The 17906-nt window shown below is 29.7% G+C and overlaps 2 protein-coding genes across 9 annotated transcripts in view; one reads left to right on the forward strand and one right to left on the reverse strand.

Moving 5' to 3' along the window:
• Window positions 1-17906, forward strand: part of LOC127711284 (zinc finger protein 277-like) — a 295784-nt gene that overhangs the window by 132908 nt on the left and 144970 nt on the right. The window lies entirely within an intron of this gene.
• LOC127711014 (dedicator of cytokinesis protein 3-like) overlaps window positions 1-17906 on the reverse strand; it is a 131477-nt gene that overhangs the window by 23235 nt on the left and 90336 nt on the right. For all 8 annotated transcript variants that reach the window (XM_052216964.1, XM_052216998.1, XM_052216989.1 and 5 more), the window contains 7 exons: window positions 10343-10441; window positions 7134-7194; window positions 3381-3626; window positions 2826-2912; window positions 1840-1995; window positions 760-901; window positions 364-533 (listed from right to left, as the gene is read on the reverse strand). In XM_052216964.1, coding sequence (XP_052072924.1) covers window positions 364-533; window positions 760-901; window positions 1840-1995; window positions 2826-2912; window positions 3381-3626; window positions 7134-7194; window positions 10343-10441 — 961 coding nt within the window. The remainder of the gene's footprint in view (window positions 1-363; window positions 534-759; window positions 902-1839; window positions 1996-2825; window positions 2913-3380; window positions 3627-7133; window positions 7195-10342; window positions 10442-17906) is intronic.

Genomic DNA, 17906 nt, shown 5'->3' on the forward strand with positions numbered 1-17906 from the left:
AATGTGAAAGGAATTAATTAAAAACTTGGCTGTTTTTTACAGGTTAGCAGTTTTAATTGGTTTAAATTTACATTAGTATAGTTAATTGATGATTAAAAGGTACCTATCCAAAAAATAAGTGACTTTAAAATTAGTGCATTTTTTTAATTTATCAAATGTTATATCAAGATTACCTACTTTGCCATTTACTAATTTGTAAGCTAACGTAACATCAGTTTACTGATGTTTTACTTATATTGGGACTACATATGATTTTTTGGTCACTCAAAATTTCTCTGACCTGATTATAAGAGGTTTTTTTTAACATTATGAAACATGTAATTAAATGCATTGCTCTTTAACTCTCATTAATTTTGTACTTACTTTGAACTCATTATCTCTATCTTTTTTTCCTTGATGATATGATCTGTCCATCTGAAATGTGTCCACATCATTACTTTCATAAAATTTTTCCACTTCTCTTGGTACTTTCTGGTCAGAGGAGTAAGCATTCTTTGGATCAGGTACAGGTTTCACACCACTTATTTGTATGTCTATTATTCAATTAAGGTTTTATAACTGAAACTTTGTAGGATGACAGAATATTACCTCAGAAAAGGAGATGTGGTATGTGCAATAAAAAGTTATTCAATGTGAGAAAAAAACTAATGAGTTTGTAAGCTACACATTAGGAGAGCTAAAAATACAAATTCTATGTCCAACATCAGTGGATACTTATAAATGTGACAGAAACTGTATAAAGCTAATATGAAAGGATACATTGTGCTTCTCCATATTTTTTACTTTCTTCCACAGGATTGTTGGTCTTTAGTATTTCTGCTGACGGGAACTCTTGTGTCAACTGATTTATTATGTCCTGAAGTTTCAGACATTCATCCCCTCTATAGATAAATGCTTTATTCTGGAAAAGAATTATTACCTTGCCAATAAATAAGGTAATGATTAACAATATTGTGACAACATTTCATAGATAAGATAATAATTTACCTTATCGCACCTTGGGTAAATTAGTGACATTATGTCATGTCATGTGGTGACACCCTATGGATCCGTATGGGTCAGTAAATTTCCTATGGGGTTCATGACATGACATCTAATATTAATGGTGAAGTCATCTATTAATGTTATTGTATTTCATTGTTTCTTTTTTTACAAAACTTGGCAGAAAAAGTCCTGTGTGGGTTAAATTTTGTTATAAGGTTCACTACTGACCCCCTACGGATCTATAGAGGGTTAGTAAAATCCGAAGGGGATTCAGCTAAATTCAGCCTCACCCCCTATGAATTTAACTAACCCTCTATGCATCCGTAGGGGGTCAGTAGCAAACCATATAACTTATAATATTATGACCAACACTTTTATATGGAATTACAAGAATTTTCTCTTTGAAAAAAATAAACGAATTTTCACAATGATTAAAGGATTATTTAGAAACATTAACATTAATATAAAAATAAAGAGATGAGGTATGATAACCAATAAAACAACTTTCCACCAAAGACGAAAGAATGATGATGTAAAAGTGTAGTTGCATGTGGCAAATTAGTTTGAGAGGGGATGACAAAAATGTTTTGAGCCGATGGTGGCCATCTTTGATAACAGTGGGTGCAGCAAATTATATTTTTTAATGGTAACCACAAACTTTTCAAGCAAATATTGGTTTGAATTCCGATAAGAAAATAGGAATGTTAAAAACTCATTGAAAGTCAGAGCTGCTAAATATCAGTACATTAAAGTATACAAAATTTTTGTACTCCCTTCTTAATTATATATCAGAAACCATGATATGTGAGTGTGTAGAAATAAAAATATGTGAAAAGAGAAAGTATGATAGATCACCTGTACAAATGGAGGAAAAGACATGCCATAATATGCCACTCTAAAGTATGAAGATTGTTGTCTTGGATAAAACTTTGGTTGTTCCTGGCTAGAAGTTCCAGTTTCATTTACTTGTACCCCATCTAAAATCTTGGTGAAAAATGATGCTTCTCTTTGCTGAAAGACAATACAACTCCTTTAATATTAATGTACATCTGGTCAAAGAAATAAAATTTAGAATAAAACACTTTTGAAAATTAATTCTCTCCTTTTGCTTATGTTCTGTTGTTATGTAAGTTTATCATTTACATAGAAACAATCAAAGTGCTTGTAAGCACTGAAGGGTAAAGATTGCTTTAATTTATCAGTGGGAAGTAAAATTAAACATTGCATTGTATAAAGCATTGGTTGTAGTTGATTGAACTACAATTATGGACAAAGGAAGATAACTCCAATTTTAAAGATTACTTGAACAATGACATCATTGATATTTTTAGAACAGATAATAGATTCCTGCACCTTGCACAAGTTGTTATTTTCTTGACAAGTATAACATCATTTTGTAACTTGAATATCTGAGCATATATTTCATTGATAAATTACTGGAAATGTTCATGGATAGGATGTTTAGAATGTTATGATCAATGCACTATATTTTGTGTATCTCAAAAGTAGTGATAAACCTTGGGAGATTAGATATCAAGTCAGTACCATAGGGTTTTGATTGCATTTCAAGCAATCTTTACCCAAAAAATCAAAAAAATTATTCTTCATGTTTTTTTTTTTTCTTTCTCCCTAAAGGCAACAAATTGCAAACTCAATATAATACAATGTATGCCTTTAAAAGGGATATACCATTTTTTTTTACCCATTGAAATCCTTCATTTGGTATTACACAAGAGAAAATGATTCCTATCTATATGTATGTTTGTAGGAAACATAATTATATCATTATTTAGAAATAAAGTTATCTTACATACATGTAATTTTAACTGTGTAATACTTACTAAAATCTCACTCAGTTTTCTGTACATCAACCTACTTTCATAGTAACTCGCTAAATCTTTACAAACTGGTATACCATACTCCCATAACTGAAAATGACAACATTAACTAAAATTTGAATGAGACCAATTCATTATCTAAAGAAGTATAAAAGATAATGATTGCTTAAAGAAATCTTATGTAGCAAAGTGGGACACATCAAATTAGAACACAATTTTTTTTTACAGCTACACAGGTTATAAAGTGACATGAACCTGTTGATAGAAAATTTGAAATTGAAATAATTTTCTGATTATTATATTACTAAATGTAAATTACATAAAGTATCATGGCTTTATCTGCAATAATGATTTCTATTTTTAAGAATTTTTCAAGTTTGCAAATTTAACCTTTAAATGAAAGGTGTACCCATTTAGAGAAGTTTTCCAAGCACAGAGTTCACTGGATATACCGGTAAAATGAAAGCTAAAATACAAATTGATAACATTAAACCAATATTAACATTTAAAAAATTATTTCCATCTGATTGGATGGCCACAACTATAAATGCTTCTTACCTTTCCTTTATCAAAACATTCAATAATTTCCTTGAGTAATTTTTCTTTCCTTTCACACTGTGGTTCTGGATGAAATCCCATTTCACTGTGGATTTCATCACTTTTCCATTCCAATAACTGTACATATAATTGAAGTGTAAGTCCTGCTTCTACATAATTTCTGGATGAACAATGAAGGTCATACAATTTCTTGATATATTGTGTGTACATTTCTCGTCTCTTATCTTTATTGTCCCGATAGAAATTCTGAAGAGTTAAAAATTCAAAATGAAATATTTCTTGAAGTTTACAGAAAGTTGAAGTAAAAAAAATCTGTAGCTGAAAATATCGTAACATTAGTATAGTTTAAGAATTCTCATTAAAGTAAGAAGCTGTATGAACAGTGACTACATATGGGAAAACATTACTGAAAATGACATCAGTAACTTTTAATAATTCTGAACTAGTCTTCACACCTACATTATGACTTCATTTTTTTCACTGTTGTAACTTGTTCTAAAGATAAGCATCAGTCATCATTAGGAATCAATATTTATCTACCTTTTCATCATCAAATAGTTAAATGATCAATTATTGATTCTGTCCATTATGTTGGTCTTTGGTCATGATCCATGATTACAATATAGAAATCAATTTCAATTTTTTTCATGTAAATTAATAATATTTATGGGCATTAGTTTCAATATTTCAGGTACAAAGTTACCTATCATTTGTCAGTTAAAAATACATAAAAAGGGTAATGGAAATCACCAATATTCAACTCCTCTGAAAAAAATCAACGTAAAGTCAAAGAAGAAGAACAACAAGCACACATGATTCAAACAGCCTGACTTGGTACAGGCACAAAATGTGGTTGGATTTAACCAGTTCTACATAAACCTCCCTTGCTAGTACTTAACAAATTGAATAAATGCAAATACAAAAAATTATTCCTCACTAAGGCCTTGCATACACCTATGAAATTAATAATACTAATTACCCAGCAAACAGTAACTTTCCTTTGAGCTAAGAAGTTTAGGAACACGTCCATCATCTTCTTGCTGAATTAAGAGGGTCCAGGGGGTAATGCATGAAATTGATGAAGGTGCTTGCACTCTTATTTTTTTTGGCTATGTTTTTTTATAAGAAGCCAATATAAACGGCAAAGTTTTTTTTTTAACAAAAAATGAAAAAAATGAAAAAGAGATAGTGAATATAACTGAAAGTAATAAATTTTTATCAATAAAATATTTTTTTTTTTCATCTATTTCATTATTCAAACAATAATTACATAAATCTTTTCAGTTTATTTTTTCATTTGATATTTATTTGTCTGTGAGAAATTCTTGTCAGACAAAAGTGATCTTTTATCAATAAAGAAATGTCAACGAGGAAGTAAAACCATCCACACAAGTACAATAATAACTGGATTGAACATATCTCATTATTCAGCTGAGCAAGATCCAAACAATGCTTCAAATAATGATGCCTATTTTTAACCATTGATATGGTTAGTTAACTATTGACAAACAGGGAACAAACAACAAAGTTATCTTATCTGCCATTCAAACAGGTGTACATGTTTTTTTCTTCAAACATTTTAATCAATAATGGGGTTAATGATGGAACTGCATAAACAAGCTTCTGATCAACTATGGGTCACTGATCTGTTTTTCTAGGTTATGATGTAGTTTAAGCCACTTGAAAGTATATAAAGCCTCAAGAATTATTACTGGATGATCACAAAAAAAAAGAAAGTTGTATCTTGTCAGAGAAGAATTTAGTTAGTACACATCTGAATTACATTCAGTGTTTTCCTTAAAATATTTATGCATAGTTTGGCCCCACCCTTTAAAACTGATTCCCCTATATCTCCCTATAAAAGCCCAGATCCTTCAAAATTCATGATCACATCCTGTCAGCCATTCAATTTTTTTTCTAGGGAAAACGCTAAATCTTTACCCAAACAACCAACACAATTTATTTTCCTTCTCTGTGTTTTAACATTATATAAACATGACTTTGAAATAAATGATAAAGAACTGGACACTCATCTTTATCATCCAGAATTTATCTTCCAAACTTATTTTCTATGTATCTCTTTGTGAAGCTTTCTACATTGTAATATTAATAAGAAACACAATTGAATTCCAAAAAAAAATGCAGTTGCTAAAGATTATGTCACCTCTTTCTTTTACAGGATGAAAAGTCTATGTGTTAATAATTAATTTTCTTGTAACTGTTCAAGGGGCCTCGCTGTGTGTGTGTGGTCTAAGTAGGTAATCTACAGTGATCACTAGACTGTCAACTCTGAGGTTGTGAATTGAACCTATCTTGTGGCGAGGTGTGTTTGAATCCTATCTTTATAATTGACAAGGGCACTGAAAGTGGTGCTAAACACCAACAAATAACGTCAAACTGGTTTTACCACCCAATATCTTAAATAATTCTTGACCAAGTTAAAAAAATTGACCCTTTGAAAGGAAAGTGGGTAACAGATGTATGGTTTACGCTTTAATTTCTCACTTAACAGTCAAGTAATGGGATGGAACCATTAGCTGTCTTGTATATAATGGTAAGAGTTAAACAAACTGTGATCAAATTATAAAAGCTAGAAAATAGATATTGTAGTTTTATAGGTATGATTGACAGCATGAGATTAAAAGACTAATGGATAATTACGAACATGTCATGATCACATAACTGAAACTTATTAATGCAGTTTTATTTTGGGAATGTTAGTTTCATTTCAATAAACTAAAGACGTGTTAAACAAAAAGGGAAGAAATTGTATTAACCCAGGACATAAATAGTTGCTAAATTTGGAATTTAAAGACTTACTTGACAAAACTGATGAGTACAAAAACAACTTCACGAAGATTTTATTTCTTTCAATATTGTAGAAGATTGGATTTTTATTTGCTTTATCAATTATCTGTTCTATAAACAGAAGTTTCAATTTCTTTTGAGGAGAAATAAACCAAGATTTTAACTTACAAAAGATTCCTATGAAACAAAATCAGATGATTAAGAACAAAGCTTAAAATTTTACAGTGTTTTTAAACTATAAAAATTTGTTAACAAAGAGCGTGAAACAATCAAAGAGCTTTATAACTGATACATGAGAAGATAGAACTGTATCTAGATTTCTATACCCAATACACTATTGAAGTGTATCCCAAATGTTATTACTATCAATTAAACAAAGAGATTTCCACTAACAAGAACTAAAATCGCTGCTTCTAGAAATCTGAACAGAACAGATCCTCCCAAAAAACATCTGTATGCACATCTGTATGTTAGGACAATGGTTCATAAACAATTTAACAACAGAGATGCATGAAAAAGTACAGGTTCTACAATTTTAAAAATTGTTGAAAGAAATGGTAATACCAATTTTAATTAAATATGCCCAATGCAGTTTTTTAATCATCTGTAATAAAAATCATAGAGCACAAACAAAAGCCTGTGTGAAAGCAGATATATTTTTTTCATGCAGAAAACACTTACAAAAATATTGAATGTACTCTGAATGCATGTTTTTGTCTTGTACAGAAAAAACTAAATAGAATATTGAATGTACACTGCATGTTTGTCTTGTATGTAAACTGCATACAAGTGCCATGTACAGAAAATACTTACAAGAATATTGAATGTACACTGTGTATATGAGTGTCTTGTATGTAAACTGCAAACAAGTGCCTTATACAGAAAATACTTACAAGAATATTGAATGTACACTGCACGTTTTTGTCTTGAACAGAAAATACTTACAAGTATATTGAATGTACACTGCATGCGCTTGTCTCTGTTCTCTTCTCCATCATAATTTTGTCTGTAAAAGAAAAAAATTAATTCTCATGATCTAAACAAGTAAAACTGTGAGCTACTGCTCACTGATGATACCCCCGCCGAAATATTTCGGTAAACAGGAAGTTGTTGAGTGATGAATCTGAAAACGCATCACACTGTATAGCTGACTTATATAAACCCTGAAACCAAATTTCAGAAATCCTTGTCAAGTAGTTCCTGAGAAAATGTGACAAAAATTTTCAACTTGGCTATCATGTGTAAAATAATACAAGTGTTCGGTTAACAGGAAGTTGTTAAGTGATGAATCTGAAAACGCATCACAAGGTGTAACTTACTTATAAAAACCCTGAAACCAAATTTCAGAAATCCTTGTCAAGTAGTTCCTGAGAAAAATGTGACAAAAATTTACAACTTGGCTATCATGTGTAAAATAATACAAGTGTTCGGTAAACAGGAAATTGTTGAGTGATGAATCTGAAAATGCATCACACAGTATAGCTGACTTATATAAACCCTGAAACTAAATTTCAGAAATCCTTGTCAAGTAGTTCCTGAGAAAAATGTGACGAAAATTTTCAACTTGGCTATCATGTGTAAAATAATACAAGTGTTCGGTAAATATTCATGGGACGGACGGACTGACGGATGGACTGACGGATGGATGAATGGACAGACGGAAGGACAGACAGAGGTAAAACAGTATACCCCCACTTTTTTAAAGCAGGGGTATAATAATGGTTCTGACCTACTGATACAATCTACATGTCACATACTTAACTGTCTTTCAGTTTCTCTGTGAAAATAAATCATATATTGATTTCATCAGCAGAATAGTAATTTTTATCCGGGAAACATTTTAAATATGAGGAGATATATACCTCTAAGCTGGAGGATTGCATGCATCTTAGCAACAGACATCTGATTGTATGGGAAATCATAGTTCAATTCACTAACAGAGGGAAAACATTGAATTTCAAAGAAGATCTATTTAATAAAAGAGTAAACTTTCTTGTTAGTTAGTAACATATCATATAGATATCTGCCTTTTATTTACTTAAAAAAACCCACATTTTTAGATGTAAATGTGTTTGAACTGATGAACTGACAAAAGACCAAATCTATAAATTTTTCAAATTATTTTACATGTTTTTCTAAGTATTCCTGATTTAAAACAAATTATAGTTTTAGACATCTTTTAATTGATCATAGTTGATTTTAAACTTATTTAACCAGTACATATAAAACATTTTGACAATTAATTGGATTACAGTCTCTAGTATACTAGATACTTGTTGATTTCTTTGGTATTGAATTTCTTATAGGGATTATGATAGCCATTACCATGTAGCATTTTAATTCAATTTATATGTATTTAGTAAAAACTACCTCAAGGGCACTGTCACAAATTAAAGAACACAGTTATCTGCCCCTAGTCGTCAATTTTTGACTGATTACTTTATAGAGTATCTGGTGTCATTTCTGTTTATAATCTCCTGGCTATCACAGTATGTGTTTATCATTAAAGAGCTGCTTATAGATATTAAAGTATTATACGTTTTTATTTCAATTACAATGTCATTGTAGTAAAATATATACATGTATGTGTTTATAGTGAACATTTCTCTCTCAAAATGGTACATTTTCCTTTCTGAGTTTGTGTTACAATTTTACAGCAATATTTTAATACTTGTAAGTAATTTTAATAGCAATAGATATGTAAACTTGACAGAAAAATTGCTTTCACCACCCATTCAATTATATAATAAGAAACAGCATATAAGGGTTTCCACAAGAATTTATGGATCATTACTCCTCAACAAGAAAAATGACCAATAAATTAAACAAAAAACTCTTAAACATTTGATAAAATTAGATTAAAATGAGTAACAATTTATTAAAAAAATCTGTTGACTGTTGCATGTATACTTCTCCCTTTTAATAGTAAGATTTTTCATTGGAAAACCTGGTTAACTCAAACATTAAAAAAAAAAACACATATACACACATAAGTAAACCATAATATGTATCACTGCAAGTAAACTGTCACCCTAGATTTGTTTAGCTGCTTTGCCCCAAAAAATATAAAACAGACAAAAATGATTGATTGTCATATTAATGCGTTCTTTTGATAAATATTACTTACTGGGTGTGTCTTAAACTCTACTGGTAAAAACAAACAAAAAGACTGAACACTGTATGCTATTTCTACAAATTTAGGGGAAGAAATTGACGAGTTAGACATCATTATCTTCTTAAATATGAGATATTCAGATGATGGTACTTATTCTGAACATGAACCTAATCTAACAACTAAATACTTTGCTTTGCTGAAGCCTGAAAAGTTTCACTACATCCATCACATGCAGGACTAAAAATGAAAAATTTAAACTCTAATTAACCATTGTTTATCCATTTTTACCATGTTTTGTAAGAAATTCATGAAAGGAAGCACCCATTTGTAGTTGATAAATTTGAACTTTTGTCAGGAAAAACATTTAAATGTTTAAAACATTTTGCCACCATCTGCAGCTTTAACAGATACTTTTTTTAACCTAACAGATTAAGCTGAAGTAACATCATCACTTAGAAAGCATTTGGAATTAATTTGAAGGGATGTAATGACTTCCTCAAGAGTTCTTCTCCTGTCAATACTTATAACACAGTTGTTCTTTAACAGATGCAATTTTACAAAACATAAACTCTCATTATCTGGATATGAAAAGCATTTTCCACCAATTAAATAAAATGTTTTGATTTTGCTTCTGGAGTTTTCTTGTCAGGAGTATTTATGTTAAAAGTGATACTGAAATTCTGAAGTCTGTTTCAAAGATGTGTTGATTGAAGATGATGCTTTTGAATTTTTCCACTGAAGAATTTAAAGAGCATCTGAGAAAAACTGTAGACATGAAACTAGAAGCCATAAGTAGAGTCCACAACTAAACATCAACTTGACTGTGTATGATTTAATTTTCTTATAGTAACCCTATTCCTGTCCACCACAATACATGTTATTGCTTTGGTTATTGTACTGTTTTTATTTCATTCTTTTTTATTTATACAAGTATGTTTTTTTTTTTACCTAAAATGATTAGCACTTACTTTTTAAGACCCAGGATAATATTTCTGTTGTTTTTAAAGATGTAATAAAATATAAAAAAAAGGTAACTTACCGATAATCAAGTAACTTTTCCAGCAGATTTGTAACAGATACAATAAACTGGGAACCAGTATCCTTCAAAGCTGGCTCTGACTGGACACGCTCCAAAAGTCTGTTAAAAAATTTCATTTTTAATTACTTATGCAAATTAATGAGCTAATATGATAACAAATCAAGATTTTTTTTAAAACGCACACACCATGATGCTGACATTAATCCAGTAAAATCAATATCTACTTTCACAGAGACTTATTAATGGTCAAGTTATATATCTTCAGTCTCTCTTTTACTCCAAGGAGATCATTGAATTGTCACTTATTGTAAATTTCCAATCAATTCATTGTCTGTCATAGCCAAATTAACCTCTGAATGCCCCCAATCAACAGCACAATTTCGTTTTGGACACTTAATAAATTCTTCTTTATGTTGCATCTATTCCAGACTGCTAGCATTTATTTGTTAGCATGCAACTCTCAAAACAAGTTCTGCCAATAAATTAGTATACTATTTCCTTAAACAAGAACAGTATAATTGAAAACTGATCTGTTGGGCAGTTTTTTTAAATAAATTGTCACTATCACTTGTTAGCTTATCCTTTAAATTTTTGTGGCATGAAATTTGTTAAGTTGTATATAAACATATATTCCATATTATGTAAAATTAGGTAGATTTATTCCTCTGCTAAAATTGTTTGTCAACAAATCAGTTCAATGGACTATAATCAATACATTTTGATTGGTTCCAGGTAAATACCAATGATGTCATTACGGGTGACAAATCCTTGATTACCCTAAACACTCTCTAGGCAAACATAGATGTTGCATTACAAATTCAGTGTAAATTTAAGTTAACTAATCCATCACTACAATTTCCAACAAATAAGAAAGGCAATGCCTTATTCTTTTTTTCTAAATATCGTAGAAAGAATTTTTTAAAAGAATCCCAAATTAATCTGTTCTAATTAACTGTAAGCTAAGATTCTGGAAGAAGTGTAAGGTTGTAAACTACTTCATAGCCTGATCATAGTCATGTAAATATTAGCCGGTAAATTGCTCCTATAAGCCTCAATGTAGCATTGATCTATACTGGGAAATAATTGGAAAAATAAACTGGTCTTCCTGCATGATAAAAATAACTTCAAACACATGTGCAAAACTCCAGGGGAGGGGCAGAGTAGTTCCTTGCCCTCAAGGAGAGATTTTTATGTTGTTTTCTAGATTAAAAAAACATCTGTTTTTGATGTTATTTTAACTCTATTTGAAGTACCTCAATTTTTATGTTCATGTTTTCTTGTAAATCAAAATATGTCATAATTTTATGGTTTTAATTACTTTAGAATAAATGTGTTAAATTTTAGAACTCCAGTTTTCTGAATGCTGTTTTATGTAATCAATTAGACCCCTTCAGTTTAAAAGGTAGGCACTGGTGATATAATATGGCCCCAGAGAATTTAAATAAATAAAAAAAAAATACTGAAATATAACTCTTATAGCACTGACAAAGATATTTACATGATTTTTTTTTAGACCCATTCAAGATAGACTTGGCTTTTAGAATACAAAAATTGATTGGTACACATTTAATGAACTGCTTATGCGGTGAAACCTTTTCTTTCTTTGATAATCACAGTGAAACACACAGTTTTATATTCAGTGGAACCAACACAACTGTCATTTTTCATAATACCAAGTTTTGATATAAATTTTACATCCATGATTGACATTTTACTTTGGTATTAAATTATTGCCTGGAAAAAAGGCAACAGAAATATTATAATGTCAAGGGACTGAAGACGACCCCAAATACAGCTTAACAAAAGTCCTGCCTTTCATTTTATAGAATTAATTAATTTTGTACCTCTTCCAACAGGCCAGCTTATTAGCGATTTATTTTGTCTCTGATTTTTCTTTTCAATAGTTTTATATAACTTATACTTTATTCAGAGCCATTTTTCTTACGAACTTGCAATGAACAATTTAAAAAATAATCAACTACTACCTTTTTTCTTTACTTGTGTATCTACACATATGAGAGACATTTTACTGAATCTTGTTTTTTATACAATATTTCTACCATAGATATATGAAATATGACAGTTTTGAATGCACTGTCAAAATCCACCAAAGACCAAAGGACTAGGATATACACATCTGTAGATCACTTTACTGTTTTCAACAATGAGCAAAACCTATACTGTATGGCAAGCTACAACAGCCTCTGCATGACAAAATGTGAAACAAATCAAACTAGAAAATCAATCTAAGACTTCCTTCTAACAAGTCAAAAACTAAAGCAACCATGATAACAATTGATAAGACTCCTTTGGTCTCTGGTGGATATTTGTCTCATCAGCAATCATGCCACATCTCTGTATAATATATAAACCGGTATTCATACTGATGTCAAGTCTTTGGATATCTCTACAACTCTATGCAGGGCAAAACAAAAATCCAAGAGCTTTTCATAAGGTTCATCATTTACCTATGGAAGTATTATATAAATAGCATGGCAACTTCTAGTTCTAGACTTAGTTTCTATCATGTTGGATTGCTGTCTTAAATGTGTTTATCTCACATCTCCTTTAATTAATCACACTTTCCCCAGCTAATATGATTTAGCAAGTTAAACATGGTGGATTTGAGTTAGCTCTTTAATATGAAAGTGTCATTGCAGTTGCAAATAAGTTAATAGTCTCCAGCTGTTTAGCATATATATCATCTGGAAACCTTAACTACTGGTAGAATCATTCATGCATAAAATTTAGGTCAATAGACTGACATGAATCAAATTAAGCATAAAATGTAGGTCAGAGTGACCTAAATGTTGTACATGCCTTTATCTTTACCAGTTTTCAAGACAGTCAGCTTACTCTTCTCTTATTCTATTGCACAAGTCAAGTTGACACAAGTTTTGTATGGAGCTTTGATACTAACCAAGACATATCAACTGATGAAATTTCATTCTCTGTCTAGAAATTGATTAGCTCTTAACCTTAAGTCAAAACCTTTAATAAGCCATTCATACAGAAAATCTAGGTAAAGGCCACCCAATTATTTTTATACAGCTGAGTTGATTATAACTGAAAAAAAATCTTACATGGATGGCATATAGAATGAATGCCAAACTATGATAATGCGTAAAATAAAAGTATTAACCTTAGTTCCATAAACAAGTCTGGATGCACTGTAAGAGAATCAAATGTAATCTGCCTTAAATTTGATAGCATTATGTAAACGTTATTCAACTTAATTAAGAACTGCATTTTATATGACATTAAAGCTTTGTGATGTAAAATGAAACCTTAATTATGTTGGCCTTTTTCTAAATGATCCAGGGAGAAAGAAATGATTAAAATCTAGAAATATCTGAACCTATGGAATTACTACTTTGGTTTCACATCTTTTGAAACATTTAGATTTTTCTACCAAGAACTATTCATACAAGAACATTTTTTCATCCTATTTAGCTTCATAAAACCCCTGATATTACGCCTCTTTAATATAGTGAATTATTGGTAATTTTCTTGTAAAATGCAAAATATCTGGCAAAACTTCAACATCAACATCCTCCTCCTATAAATACCTTCACATGGTCAAACTCAATGGTTTGGCTCTTTTACAAAGTATGTCATAATCTTAAAATATGTTTTATGTTAAAAGTTATATACACAATTTGTACAATAAACTTATTGATTATAAACAAGAGATTCTACTCTGATTCTCTCAAGATTCAAGGCTACTGTGATCTCAAAATGTGTTGTATAAATATTTATAAATACTAATAAAATATCACTTTTTTCGTTTGTTGTGAAACATTGTAAATATAGCTATAAGGTAGAATGCATCCTATTTCAGAATCTTCTTCCTTCTAGGCAAATGCATTTTCTGCAACTAAACTCTATATTTTCATTTTTTCCAATAATTCTTGGCAGATAAAACATTTCCTCTTAAAATGATGAGAGAATTTATAGACAAATATTTTTACATAAAACTGCTATTGATTTGCTTTAAAATAAAATCTATCTATAATAAAAATAAATTGATTAGATTATTAAATTTACCTTGAAAGTCTTCGTTGTTTTAAACTTTTTGGTCTCTGGGGAAAAGAAAAACTACATGACCGTATCAATTTATCCTTTGTAACTTTTTCTGGATACATGCTTTATTTCTCAACAAAGCATAACTATCAACACAATTGAATAATTTCTACAAATCAGGCACTTATACCACTATATAGGATAAATAGCTCCACAACGCGGTCAACTTTTTAAATATCATCTATTGTTGATTTCCATAAATATCAAAAACTGACGCTATAAGTACGACCTACAAACTCTAGCAGATATTGAAGTCCCGATGGTTCAGTTAAGTATTATTTAAAGGGAAGATAATTACACCCTATTGAGAAAACCTTGAAGATTACTTCAAAAAGGTGTTATCATGCTGTAGGGGATTTTAATGTGAATCCATAACTGTTTACCTTTATCAATACATAATTGACCAGGTATGATCAGCGATAAAAAACAACAATAAGAACCAAATTTTTACTATTGATAAGATCTAAGTGATTTCCTGTTTGCTAATTGTTCAAAAAAGATATTCATTCAAAAACTAAGTGCAGATGAAACTGATACACATGCAAAGGCATTTGAAACAAAATGTTCTCCTTTGTTTTTTCAATAGCAAACCAAAAAATTCTTTTGTTTAATTTAAGACATATCTATTTTTTCTCAAAAAAGGAAGCTTTTTCTACACTGCATTTGCAATAAGTTCATTTTTGTAAATTACTGTATAAAATATATCTATCTATTCTCCTTAATATTCTTATTTAATTCCTTCATTAACTTGGACTTGTATTAGTCCCAGATTTTGAGCAAACATTATAGGGGATACATGTATATGCACTTTCAATTTAAAAAATATTTAAATACTTTTTTTTTCAAACAAAATAATAATTAATAAAACTCTAACCTGTTTATTAACTTCATCTCTATTAACATGTACTTTCAAGTTATAAGATTTATCTGAAGAATGTTTTTTTTCCTTCAAACAATATATATACAAGACAGTACATACGAATAAATAAACAAGATGTCAAATAAATAAACAAACTGGCATATTGAATTGTATTAAGAGGAAATACCAGTTGACGACAATAAACAAATCCAAAGTAATTTTTACACCCCATGGTTGCCTCTGTGATGGGTTTTTGCCACCCATTGAGTGTTTATATCAATATTTGAAATAGCATTATCAACAATTTAAAGTTATACTCAAGTGACCAATAACAAGGGGGTTCTTATATTCATTTTTAAAAATTATCAGAAATGCAAATGTACGGTAACACCCAAAGCAGCACTGTACAAGTTTAATTAAGTTTTAAATTGGATGAAGTGTTGAAATTAAAGATCAAACTCAGGTGCAAGAATAATGAATCAATTGAAAGAGAAATCACAAAATTTTCAAATTTTTCAAAAATTTATATTTTACAAATACATGAAAATAAAAGATGTATTGTTATTCCAATTTTAATTTTTGCCTCTTTTACTACATTTAGGTCTATTGCATGTTATATTCACATTAATTTACAAAATGTTTATAATAAAGGTGAGCAAGGACATGTAACTATATAGTGGTATATGTTTTCAGTGACAATTTAAACACACCTTAATTGTTACAAATCATATTTTCATACCTGTAAAATTAATATAAGACGTTTATTATCTGTTTTTTTTTTGCTTCAGGCAGCAAATGGCATATCAATTTAGGTAATTAAACATGAAAAATAACAAATTGTTAAGTACATGTGCCCTATCCATTACATGACAATCCTGTGATGTTTTACTAGCTGTTCAGTGCAAATTATTTGACCATAACTAAAATTGATGCCACAAGTTATTTCAATTCAACCATGGAATACTAGACGTGCTACAATTCCCTTTCTTTTATTTCTTTCTTACTAATTTATATGTTTACTGAAAACTGCCAGTATACTGATTGCCCTTGTAGGTGTCAGTATAATGGCAATCTCTTAGTTATAGCAGTAAAATTGTTAAAGGGGTAAAATTGAAAAAAAAGAAAACTAGGAAGGGACATGTAGCAATTCTAATGGAATACTTCCATGTTTCAACATATTTAACCGTTATGATATTGGCTTTCTTTTTTTTTCACATGTTCTGTCACTAGAATTACCCATAATTCCTCTTGTTGACTTGAAATAACAGATATTTGCTAATTCAGTCCCTCCCGGTAATCGATCTCTCATACTGAATGAAGTAATTGTAGATCAGCAGAATATAATTATTCAGGTTAGATATTTGCAAGTAACAAAATATATATAATAAAGATAAAAAAGTAATAAAAATTTATACTTTTCTTATTTATATTTATTCATCAAGAATATTGAATATGAAGATAAATTAAACAAATGAAAATGATCAAATTTAAAGCTGTTGAAAATATTTCTTATTCCAATCTGAAATAATTGAAACAAAGATCAATGAATATAAAATATGGAGATGTGATATGATTGCCAATGAAACAACTATCTACCAAAAGATCCAATGACAAGAATATTAACAACTACCGCAACAGGTCAAAACAGCCCATAACTGCAAAATATTCCAATGAAAAAATCGTAAATATTTAGAAGTCACTTAACATAAATGGCCTATAATTATACAGGCATTTGGCAAATTGTTGGCTTAATTGCCTTTCATTCTAGCAAGAATAAGGTTAATTTTATGGACCAAAAATAAATCATGGTAGGACCACCGTTTCAAATTCAACAAAACCATACCCAATAACACAGTATTCTATAACAAACACTTTGAGGAAATTCAAAATCAGTTGTTTATGATTTTCAGATAACCAAAATGATAAAATTCTGTACAATATTAAAAATATTTCCTTAGCCTGGAAAATAAAAAATTCTAACATTTCAATTGCTTACAACGTTGGCATTCTTTGTGTAAGCATTATTTGAAAACAACAAGTAATCTAATGGCTTCATAGCAGACAAGGATAGATAGTACCTTTCCTTGCTTTATTTTTCATGTTATTTATCTCATAATATCATAGTCATTTCTACTTGAAACTTAAAGATCAGCTTTAAGATATTCATGGAAATTATAGAACAAAATCCTGATTATCCAACAGTTAGTTGTTTTATTTATCAAAAAGATAAAGCTGACCTATTGTTTATAGTACCTAAGAAACCGACTTATTCACAAGTACATATAATGTTGGTCATTGAACCATGAAATGAGGTCAAGGTCAAGTGAACCCTTCAAGACTTCTTACCAGATGCAGTAGACCCATTACTGATAATAACTTAAATTTTTTTTAAATAATATGATAAAAAAAACTTTATAAAAAAACTTTTTAAGCAGTCAGAATTAGGTCATAGACAACTGACATATGCCAGTCAGAAACTTCAACTGTGCATTAGAAAGCTTTCATTCCTTCCAATCTATTCAAACATTTCAATTTTGAATGCCAGATGCCTTCTTTTAACCTTGAATGTAATGATATCAGAATTTTGCCTTTTAAGGGATCTGGGGTGTCTAAATATTCATT

This window comes from Mytilus californianus, unplaced genomic scaffold (genome assembly GCF_021869535.1).
Source record: "Mytilus californianus isolate M0D057914Y unplaced genomic scaffold, xbMytCali1.0.p SCAF_1, whole genome shotgun sequence".
NCBI classification, from domain to species: Eukaryota; Metazoa; Mollusca; class Bivalvia; order Mytilida; family Mytilidae; genus Mytilus; species Mytilus californianus.